The sequence below is a fragment of the Papilio xuthus genome, unplaced genomic scaffold, assembly GCF_000836235.2.
Source record: "Papilio xuthus unplaced genomic scaffold, Pxut_1.1 DF827756.1, whole genome shotgun sequence".
Lineage (NCBI taxonomy): Eukaryota > Metazoa > Arthropoda > Insecta > Lepidoptera > Papilionidae > Papilio > Papilio xuthus.
The window spans coordinates 2,482,112-2,493,668 of NW_013530893.1; the positions used below are offsets into that span (position 1 = coordinate 2,482,112).

An 11,557-nucleotide genomic window follows, 5' to 3' on the forward strand; every position below is an offset into this window, starting at 1 on the left:
GAACTAATAGCATCATCATCATCAGCTCCACTATACGTCCCCACCGAGGGGCTCGGAGCCTACCATAAGTTAAGGGTGATTAGGCCATAGTCAACCACGCTGGCCAAGTGCGGGTTGGTTGACTTAACACATATCTTTGAATTACTTCTCACATATGTGCAGGTTGCATCACGATGTTTTCCTTCACCGTAAAAACGTCGGATAAATGTACATATGTAAATCGGCTATCGAAAAACCATTTGTACATGGCGGGATTCGAACCCAGGACCCGCAGATTGCAAGTCAAGTGCTTGACCACTGAGCCACCAACGCTCCCACTATCTACGGTGAATCCAATTTATTTCTTTTGATTAAAAATAGTTATATTAATTGAAATTGTTGATGCATATCAATATCAATTGTCCAAATAATTATTTATATTTTTAATCAAAAAATTACTTATTACAATTTTTCAATTTAGATCCCTTTTACGATTGAATTTGTTACCTGACATGTCTAAATTTTATTTCTTCCTGGTTTCTTGCTATTGGATATTTGGTAAGATATTAATGTTTTATAGAGATTCAAATCTACATTCTCTACTACTAATACACAATATTACGCTAAAATCATTAAAGATTCTGTCAAATATAAAATTTCTAATGAGTTTTCGTTTGTTATAGATTTGGTCTTATCATCACCTACATCAAACAGCACAGATGTAACTAAAGTTAGTAGTCTTACTACAACTCCAAATCCAGTTATAACGAAGACAACTGAAACAGCCAATGACTCTATCAATGAAATAGATGACATACCAGATGAAGGATGGGAATATGAAAATACAACTGTTGTGGACACGCGCAGAATCTTGTACAGCAAACGAGTTCCAATCGGAAAAAGACCTTATATGGTAATACTAGCTGTAGTCTATGACTCCGTCCGCGCTGAATTAAAAACAAACTTAAGCAGCCTATGTGTTCTTTCAGACTATGTTGTACATCTATGACAAATTTCAGCGAGATCCATGCAGCCGTTCCGGAGATATCTTCAAACATCCATCCATCCATCTAAACATTCGAATTTATAATATTAGTAAGATATTCTTTTAACTTTATAACCTTGATATCGACGATCTATAAATTCGAAATACAAAACTGACGGTGGAGATCTGAGCCTAAAATCTCTGTTTAAAAGATACTTCATCCTTGTCATTATCTTTGAGAAAATAGAGATAACAGCATGTTTTAAACGGGGATTTTGGTCTCAGAAAGGAGTTTAGTATATAAATTATTTTTTTAGCATGAAGGTCGAGACAAAAAGTATTTGAGTAATTTCCTTATGAAACTGCTTTTTAAATTTTCCTTCTCTTCTATTCGATGTCTTAATTTTATTTTTGTGTGTTTTCCTTTTTTTTGCCTTCTCCACCAGTGAGTCTTCGCCGTTGTAGCATTTCTTCTCTTCTTCTTCGTATACTTCATTACTGAACATCGTGATTGTCTTGATATGCTTTCACGGCTGTGTAGCATTTCTATTATAACAATATAACTATTTCTCTCTTATTTACTTTGGAAGACAGAGATAGTTATACTTTTTATTCATGTTAAGACAATTGAACAATTGAACGTTTTATTCATTTAGATTACTGTATGTTTTTCTTATTACAGATATATTTGCAACTGACAAAAGAATCAGCAAAAGCACACAAGTACAAAGGCTGGCTGTGTGGTGGTGTGATACTGTCAAACTACTATGTACTGACCTCGGCGGCTTGTGTGGAAGACGCAGAACATTTCTACATCGTGTCTGGAACTACGAAATTCGTAGATAGCTTCGATTATAAAACCGACAACTGTGTCTGTAAGCATCGTCGTAAAGTCGTCTGGAAGTGCATACCTAAAAGTAAGTAGTTAACTAAAGTTTTAATGCAGTTCTTACCGTGGGTTTGTGAGCCCAAAATCTTCGTTTGTAACGTTATCTCTGTTTTTTTAAAAATAATGATAGGAATGACGATATGTTTTATACAAATATTTTGGTCTCGGAAAACCACAGTTAGACAATTTTAAGGAAGAAATTGTCAGAACTGAGCATACACGGAAGCCGGCATCGCATCTGCAGTTCCTCTGGAATGATGTCTATGGGCATTGATGATCTACGCTATTCCCGATGCTTGTTTGCTTGATCTTTATTATTGTATACATGAAATTATGGGCAAGAGTTTTATTACGATTTACTATTCGCTGTTAACTAGAAGACAGACAGAAGAAATTAGTAAGCTTCTATGAATTAGTATTTTTCTTTTCCTTCACAGACTACAAATTTGACTTCCAAGACAGTATCAAATGGTCATCTAATGACATCGCGATAGTGAAAGTCAATAAGCCCTTCAAGTTCGGTGTGGTGGAGACGGGCTGTGAGTTCGCAACAGATTTGGTCTGCTACAACAACGTCAGCAGAGAACTGGAGAAAGCCGGCACTAAAGGATACATTGCTGGTTGGGGCAGCGGCAATACTTTCAGAGAGGTATGGACTTGTAACAATTTTGGTGGAAATTTTACTCGACGGGATTGCAATTACGTCGAAAACCAATCATAGTATACTTACATATGTAAGTCGTAAATTTGCTCTTATATTGACGTCCAAAAAAAGATCCGAAAACAGAAAGTGGTTGTGATGATTTTATGACTTCACATTTCCCTAAAGTCAATCATTCCACAATGTGCCAGCGTGGTTGACTAGGACTTAGCCACCTTACCTTATTTTGAGTAGATTGTATGTCCTAAAGAAATATACATATTGCTTAGTAGTCGAATACGAATATGGAAAGCTCTATGTTCGTAACATCGATGATCCAATATAATACAACTGTTTTCTATAGGGAGTTTACCGTCGTCAATCTGTACATATACCAGAGAACGCGAAATATTTGCAAGAAGCCAAAGTATGTGTTATGGACAACGAACAATGTGCCAAGAAATGGGCGCAGAAGTTCCGTACAATTATCAACCAGTACATGGTCTGTACTAAAGATGTGATGAAACGTATCAGCGCGATATGCGATGTGAGTATAAATTAGAAATATCCGGCTTCTGAAACTTCAAATGATAAATTCATATACAACAGTAAAACAACAACAAACAGTACCCAACATCTTAGTCAGTCCGATTCTTTCTAGGCCTGTAAAACTTAATTGTTTGCAGAAAAAATATGCAAACTGCACAGACATGGAGAACAGACGAAACGTTGAAGATGTAGCGCCCAGCGATGATCTTGCAGTCGACCTTGGCAGACATCTACGTGATCCCGACGACTATACAGCGCGTAGGTCCAGCTTAGGAGGATTCTGTGAGGTATAAGTAGTACAATGGTACAAAACTTAAAAGAACAAAAAAGGGTTTACTTGCACTCGATGTAGTAGAAACAAATTTGGGACATATCCATCGTTCTTGTGCGATTACTTCACGGCAAATATTTCACATCTATTCGTTATTTAAGTAACTGAAAGCTACAAAAAATCAACATTTATAATGTAGTGTTTAAGTGTTTCACAAAAATTCTTAATGGAATATTCATGAACATTCAATGCAATAGAAATATTCTTATGAAAAGAACTCGAACCAGTAACATAACATAAAAATATAACTTAAATCCAATAATTTGTCTATGTGATCTTGATAAACACAAAGACCTTTATTTGAACCTCCAGAACGATCATGGAGGTCCATTCACAGTGAAATACAAAGGCAAGGAGCGTGTCATCGGCGTGATATCTGCCTGCAAGATAGACCCAAAGTCGCATAGCTGCCACGGACCTTTCCTCTATACGTCCGTCTTCAAAAACAGGCAGTTCATATCGTGTGCCATCACCAAGGATATAGAGTAAGGATTTACCGTGGGTTTTTAAGACCAAAATCTATAAAACATATCGCCATCTTTTTAATTATCTTTGAGAAGAATAATAATAGAGATAATATGTTTTGAACAGGGATTTTGGTCTCAAAAAGCCACGATTAGAAACACTTTCTTTGTAATATGTTTATAGTTACTAGAGTATTTGGTTTGTGTTAAAACAAATGAGTTAATAAAAATTTTCAGAGAAAATTGTCGTCGTGTTTTCCGCTCGGGCATTACTCACGAAGAATGGTCGGTCAACTGGGACAATGTAGAGTAAGAAAACTGTCTATTACTATTAAGAAACTGGATGATTTACTAACATCAGATTACTGAGTTTGCTATAGTACATGACGAAATTTAATTCATAACTTTATCTTTTCAGTGAAGATGACAACAAAGATGAAAGGTATTGTGTGCATATAAATAAAAATTCCATCTTGATAACTTCACGCGTTCCTAAGAAAAAGGGTCTTGACAGACAGACGGACAACAAAGTTCCTATAAGAGTTCCGGTTTTTCCTTTTGAGGTTAGGAACCCTAAAAACTATACTATTTTCAAGAATTTTTAACGTATTTTGGATGTATGGAATGACTCGCTTGATGCCATACCACGACCACACAGAAGACAGGCGTGAAGTGGAAGTTATTACACGGCTTGTCAGATAAATACGCGTGCCGTAGGTCTAATTTTAGTCCCCTATCCCTTCTTACCATTTCCGAACAAAGATTTGGCGGACCTAAGGATATAGACGGGACGCTTAGTTAGGGAAAGTATCCATATTCTATTATATGTTACTCTCATCTGTTGATTAAAGAAAGGCAACCCATCTTCAAGTGCAGTGGTCACTTCGTCATTTTGGAAAATTCTGATAGACATTTGCACGTTTGTCGTACTATAAAAAATTTAAAGTTCACGAGTCCTATGATATTTTGAAAAATAACAGGCATGTTAAATTTCATTAAACATAAAATAAGTCCATTAAATACTTAAAGTTTTTGTTTTATGTCCATTTTTTTTCATTTAACAGCAGAGAGGATGAAACGGAAGAAAGGTAAGTAAATAGTTTCAGACATTATTACTTATAATCATTTGTCGCGAATGGCGCGCTTTTGTTACAAAGTCAAGTGTCAGATTGATTAGTGAGGGGACATAATGTTTGTTGTTTTTATTATTCACTCGAAAGAGCAGGCAAAGGAACTAAGCCATACAGCCTTGTCTTTTTTATTTTGAATATAGAGAATTTTATAATGTATAGGCCGTAGCCAAGTCTTATTTTTCTTCCGACATTTTTCTTTTTCTTGTTTGTTTTCGAGGGGACATAAGCGTTGACATTTTAGTAAGACTAGTGTTACGCCAGTACATCGGCAGTGTAGGATTTTCTTTCTATTCAAATTATAATACAAAAATCTGTGAAAAATTTAACTAAATGCATATTAATTCTATCACGTCTAATCGAAGTAAGTAATAATAATTCGACAATTCTTGTTACAGTGACGAACCAAGTTCCTTGAGAGAGAAGTACGATTTTATTTATTTATAATATTTTTATAAATCAACTAATAGAATTGTGGCACATTTTCTAATATGAATATGAAATTAATTAAATATATTATTATTTCAGTAAACCTAAAGTCGTAAATCATAAAACAAAATTAAGCTCCGATGAATCCAGTGACAGCGTTAGTAAAGAAACAAGACCACAAAAGACTATAAGAGAAAGAAGCAAGAAGGAAGAGAAAGTGACAGAACAGAAGAAAGAGAAAGTAAAGAATAAGCATACCAATAAACGCCCGAAAAAGATAAAGGAAGATAGAAGAAAATCGAAGCACAGCAAATCTGGTGACAGACAGAATAAAGACGATACATTCTATGAATCCAGTCGCGATGAAAATGTCAATGATCCTGAAGATCTTTGAAAGACAATAAAATAAAAGTGTTATAGATGCGTGTAGTTTATATCTAATACGACAAATCGTCGGTTTCTGAAACTTAAATACCTGTATAAAACATATTGTTTTCTTTGTTTTTATCAAAGATACTGAGAGGGATGACGATATGTTCGTATGGATCGAATTAGGTTTTAGAAATCATCGAAAAGTAAAGTCATTGAGTATTTAATTTTACCACCTTAAAATAAGATTTAACTGCATCCCTTCAAAATCGTTCTCATTAAGGAACCACGAATATTACCTCTCACTATGTGTAGAGACAGACAGGGACATCCGACGAATGCCCATCCCATTCTTTCCTTTATAAGAGAAGGTTGGGAAGGAGACGAGAACTAAAATTAGGGCAAATATTGATGAAATAAAACAGTTAATATAAGCCAAAGGTTTATTTAGGTTCAATAACCATATCGACTTTAAGACAAGCGATAAATTTTTTCAGACCAGTGCAATCCCCGCTGGGACTGTCGTAAAAGTTAAGAGTCATCTGGTAGCGTCCTTCATTCGCTTTGTTCAAAGGAAGGTATTTTGTATCGATAACCAAATCCTTGATGTTGTACTCAGCCTGAAAATAAACATGAAATTTAACTTCAGATACAAATTAATACTCTAGTCTCTATTTTGCCAAAGGAATAAAAGAGATGGCATTATAATCAACGTAAGATTTTAAACCAATAGTCTTTCCTGTACCATGTTCCCAGATTTGGAGGACTAAAGTTCACAGAAGGGTGGGCGTAGATAGGAATATATAGTCGAACCTGGAGGCGAGAAACCTCTATAAGCGAGCCATTGTCAGGTCCTGACGGAAGGGTTTCATAAGCGAGAAACTTGGGTTAGAGAGAAACCTCTATAAGGGAAAACATCGCGGTCCCTTGGACTCTAGCTAATCCAGATTAGCTTGTACTTTTTCCACTTTGAGTTTTCAATCCCTTCTTAATCTCTATAGATTAGTTTATAAATTATGTTATTATCTTACGGGTGGAAAAGGACAAGAGTCAGGCAATTCGATGTCTTTAATATAAGAGTAATAATTGCTCTCTTCTTTGCCCAATTCATCACATATATTGCAAATCTCATGAGACATCACCAGTTCATATCGACCTGATACATCTTTTTCCACATATGCTTCCACCTAGAATTTTATAAAAATAATATTACATTCTTTTCATCTTAACATTGTGTTACAAAAAATTAATAGTTAGAAAATCGTTTATTAATCACATCTATCTAAAGAAATAATAAAATTTTCAAAATATTATGCTTTAATACGGGTATATTGTGTTGAAATATCTGTTTAGTTTTTTTTTTATAATAGAAAATGGCAGACGAGCGGCGGGAACACCAAGGTGATCAACGACACCCATGGACATCCGCAAAACCAGAGGAACTGCAGATGCGTTGCCTTGGGTATTCATTGAATTTTGGTCATCAGTCAGAAAATATGTGATATTTAAGCATCTTGCATAACTCTTAATAAGTCTGAACTCAGCAGTTACTTGGCTACATATTATATACTTACAAGCGTATTTTGCTCCATCCCTTTAAGCAATTTAGCCGCACCAGACATGGCAGTGGTAGTCTCATTATATCGACTCACTTCAACCTGCGAACTGTCGAAGTACGCCTCACTTTGCTCATCACCACACACGTATAGACCAGAGTCGAAGTTCAATACATATTCTTCGATGATTTCCTAATATTAAGTTGTAGAAAAAACATGGAGTAGAAATTAGTTGAAGTAGAGCACGAGAAGAAACAAGTTGGAGTAAAAACAAATTGGAGTAGAAACAAGTTGGAGTAAAAACAAATTGGAGTAGAAACAAGTTGGAGTAAAAACAAATTGGTGTAGAAACAAGTTGGAGTAAAAACAAATTGGAGTAGAAACAAGATAGAGTAAAACAAATTGGAGTAGAAACAAGACAGAGTAAAACAAATTGGAGTAAAACAAGTTAGAGTATATACAAGTAGAAAATTAGTAACAAATAGTAGAAATAAGTATTGCAACATTCTCACCTCTGTATCCTCAGTCAAAACCGCGTAGAATAAACTAAAAATTACGAATAATCTATAGACAATCATATTGGCGTTGATGCATTGAATGAAGAGATTTGGTACCCTACAATTTATACCAACTGTCGCGTGTTATATCTGATTGCTTAAATTATAACACGACATGTAACTTGTTGATAACAGATCTTTTACACTGAAAATTATAGTTATTATGCAACAATTGTTGTTTTGTATATCATCCTATTAAATGAATATTACTAACTATTAACAGGCATATATCTTTTTTCCATCAGAATAATGTCAGAATAAAGTCATTTCTATCCTCTAAAAGACATGTTAAAATAAAACAAGCATTTAACTAGAAAAATAGTATTTAATTCAAATCTCAATCTAACGGCAAGAGTTTCACAACATTCAGTTTCAAATTACCTAAGGTACGTTAAAAAAATGAAAAACAAACAAAAAAGTGTTAAATATATTTATTTAAAAAAAAAAATACAAAACCAAAAAAAAATCGCTCATCCACGCTTGCCATACCAACGTAAGTGTTAAGTTTAAACGCAAAGTTTATATATAATTTTAAATGTGCGTAAATAGACGGTGATGAAAAATAAAGCTTACAGTAAATCGTATTTATTAAAAATATATTGCAAATATTCAACGGAAAAATTTCGAAAAATATCTCTATGTATAAAAATTTATATTGCATCCACGAAAAGATTCCAAAGTAATTTCTTTCAAAATCCATTTCGCGAACACATAACATTAGTTTTATTTTAAACAATTTAATCTTATGCAAAATCATTTTTCGAGTCTTAACTAATTTTAATACTGAAAAAATAAATTTCACATAAATCTCAAATAGGCTTTTAATAAAAATATCTATACGTTCGTTCACACATTCGATATGTTTAAGTTAGCTCTAAAATTTATTAAACAAATACTTAAATATACGCAAGATGGCGTCAACATTTGTCGTCTCTCTCCCACTTTAATAAATTCTACAAAATTCAATTGCAGTCTAATTTTTTTTAAATGGCGCCCTACATCTTAAAATAACATATATATATATTGTTACTATAAAGTGTTTCTTTTCATCACAACCTAATATTGTTCTCTACAATAAAAAATGGCGCATAAGTTTCTATACTAAATTTAAAAAAAAAAATCTTAAAACCCTTTATAAAATTAAATTAAACACAAAGGCTCAGAAAAATAGTTTTGAAATGGCCAAGAAAATTAATCTGACTAAGACAGAATCAAAGACAAAACTGTAGACATTCCATAGACAATTAGACAAAGAGACAGAGAGAGAAGAATTAAATGAAGAGTAAAAACAAGAGCCAAGGCATTAAAATAATTTAACAAGTCATTGACACATTCCATTCCACCAACTCGTTCAACGAATGGTCAAGTGAAAAGGACAAAGATATGAATACTAACAGGAGGGAGAGAGACAGACATACATTTGTCAACCTCTGCGTATATTTAAATCAATAATTGCCAACACTACAAAACTATACTCTATTTTAATCCATATTCGGAGTTGGCACAAATATACAACGAGAAAGGCCACCGGAGTCCAAACTACTTTTTTTTTACAAAAAGAAAAATAAATAAATCTTATATACTAATCAAATCCACAACAATTTCTAAATACGATTTGGACTCCAATGCTCAAAAGCACCTTAAAAGTTTTTTTTAATATTCAAGACTTTACTACAAAACCACTAAAATATAGTGAACAATATGGAAGAATGCATAGAATATATAAAATATCTATTAAAAACATGAAACAAAGTTATATTATGCATCTCTAATAACATCTAATAGACTAGAGAAAAAAACTTTTAATATACAACTCTGTTAGTTTTCAAATATCCAATTACAATCACAGTACCGGGCCAAAGCGTATTAAAACGAGCAAACTAAAAACAAATAGCCTCAACGGTTAAAAAGCGTCCATATTCCCATCGCCCCAAAGTCTAAAATTAGTCAACAATATAGAAAGACAAAGTTTTCCTATATATAAAATCGAATAAAATTTCAACACCGCTATATATCTTAATAAAAAAAAATGCAAAATCATAGAGATTCAATACAAGATGGCGTTTTCACCAATCGGCTGAGTTCAGTGTTACCAGTTAACAAATAATTTTAAAGAATTACCCAAAATTTCAATCGAAAAAAAAATGGAGTTAATAATTTTTTTTTGGGTCAGTTCAACTTAAACAAATTTAATATTCCTTGTATTAATAATTTTAAATGGCAAAAAGTGAAAACACTGTGATACATGAAGAGGAGTCAGCTGGCAACACTGCACAGAAAGCGTAAGCTGTAACAAAAGGCCGTGTGCCCGGCAAAATGAACCCTAAAACTAATAGAAATAAGTGTCGGAATGCGACAGACACCGCGACAACAAGCGACATTCTTGACGTCACGCGGCCGAATCAATGAACCTGCAAATAAACCAAACCGTAAATATTGTTAGTTCTTTTATATAATAAACTAGCTGTCGCCCGCGACACCGTCCGTGCGGAATTAAAAAAAAGCTTAATAAGTAGCCTATGTGTTACCATACTATGTTCTACATCTATGCCAAATTTCAGCCAGATCCATACAGCCGATCTGGAGATACCTACAAACAAACATCCATCCATCCATCCATACATTCGAATTTATAATATTAGTAAGATGCAGGTAGGAAGGTAGTCTGGTCTGCACAAACAAAATTAAAACAGGCTTTTTATTCTATTATTCCACTAAGGGACTGGCTTTAGGATGATAAATTTACACTAAAGGGTTAAGTAAACATTGTAAGTACTCAATCTTATCTCGTTTTAAAGCATACAGTCTACCCAGCTATTTTAAAAAGTCGTGAACATGTCGTCACGCAAAATAAAAAAGTCTCCAAATAGATGTTTTAGTCAACGCGATGTCAACGACCCGGCGACGATAAACAGGTGCACGCCTACGCAACACACAACGATAAAAAATGTCGCTGACAAAAATACTTTCCTTCAAATTATTTTTTTTTCTTAGATCAAGTAGATATAATAGATTCTACGATCTTAAAATATTTGTATACCAATATTATTGTTAGAATACATGTAGAAATCTCACGATTCGTTGCTAACAAAAAAAAATGTATTAAATTTTTTTTATTTATCTATACTAATATTATAAAGATTTGTTTGTTTGTTTGCATTAAGTAGACTCCAAAACCACTGAATCGATTTGAAAAATTTTTTCACTGTTACAAGCTACAACACTATCTCCTGGTGGCATTATTACTAGATTTTTTAATTCCGCGCGAATAAAGTCGCGGGCAATTAATAAATTATTTAAAGTGAAAAGATTTGATTGACCCATCGTATATTGCAGCTATCTGAACCGGTGGGCATAAGTCAAACTAAATTAGGTCAGCACACTAGCGCCCCCTTAATGTCACAAAATTTTTGTACTGTAGCTGTCATGTCTTTTTTTAAGTAATTTTCTGTCCAAATAGGTTTTATATATATATATATTCTGTCTGAACCAACGACGACACTAGTACAGTCGCACTGGTTCAGACATCATCATTCTTTGTCTACATATATTTCATGACAGAACTAATCGCGACAGTAGCGCCCCTCACAAGAATCCAGATATTCAGACTATATGTTTGTCTCCGTCACCTCTTGTGGCGGCTGCTGGCGCGGTGGCGCGGGCTCGACGTGCAGCAGAC

The 11,557-nt window shown here is 33.9% G+C and overlaps 2 protein-coding genes and 1 long non-coding RNA gene across 4 annotated transcripts; 1 reads left to right on the top strand and 2 right to left on the bottom strand.

The window, feature by feature from the left end:
* The first annotated feature begins 435 nt into the window (after nt 1-435).
* On the top strand, nt 436-5,817 carry LOC106116195 (uncharacterized). The gene is made up of 12 exons (XM_013309950.1): nt 436-537; nt 663-892; nt 1,647-1,881; nt 2,291-2,502; nt 2,858-3,040; nt 3,180-3,329; nt 3,686-3,858; nt 4,075-4,146; nt 4,256-4,279; nt 4,902-4,925; nt 5,366-5,392; nt 5,496-5,817. Exons 1-12 carry the CDS (start codon nt 492-494, stop codon nt 5,788-5,790), a joined length of 1,671 nt encoding a protein of 556 aa, XP_013165404.1. The 5' UTR covers nt 436-491; the 3' UTR covers nt 5,791-5,817.
* Nucleotides 5,818-6,207: 390 nt separating this feature from the next.
* On the bottom strand, nt 6,208-8,039 carry LOC106116263 (uncharacterized). 2 transcript variants are annotated; one of them, XM_013310025.1, is made up of 4 exons: nt 7,834-8,039; nt 7,340-7,423; nt 6,797-6,952; nt 6,208-6,385 (listed from the first exon to the last, which is right to left on the bottom strand). In XM_013310025.1, exons 1-4 carry the CDS (start codon nt 7,897-7,899, stop codon nt 6,209-6,211), a joined length of 483 nt encoding a protein of 160 aa, XP_013165479.1. In that variant the 5' UTR covers nt 7,900-8,039; the 3' UTR covers nt 6,208. The 2 variants fall into 2 exon arrangements, with proteins under 2 accessions (XP_013165479.1, XP_013165478.1); XM_013310024.1 differs by having other exon boundaries at nt 7,340-7,513.
* A 254-nt stretch (nt 8,040-8,293) lies between these two features.
* LOC106116448 (uncharacterized) lies at nt 8,294-11,557 on the bottom strand. The gene is made up of 2 exons (XR_001227824.1): nt 11,508-11,557; nt 8,294-10,289 (listed from the first exon to the last, which is right to left on the bottom strand). It is a non-coding gene; the product is annotated as an uncharacterized LOC106116448 (long non-coding RNA).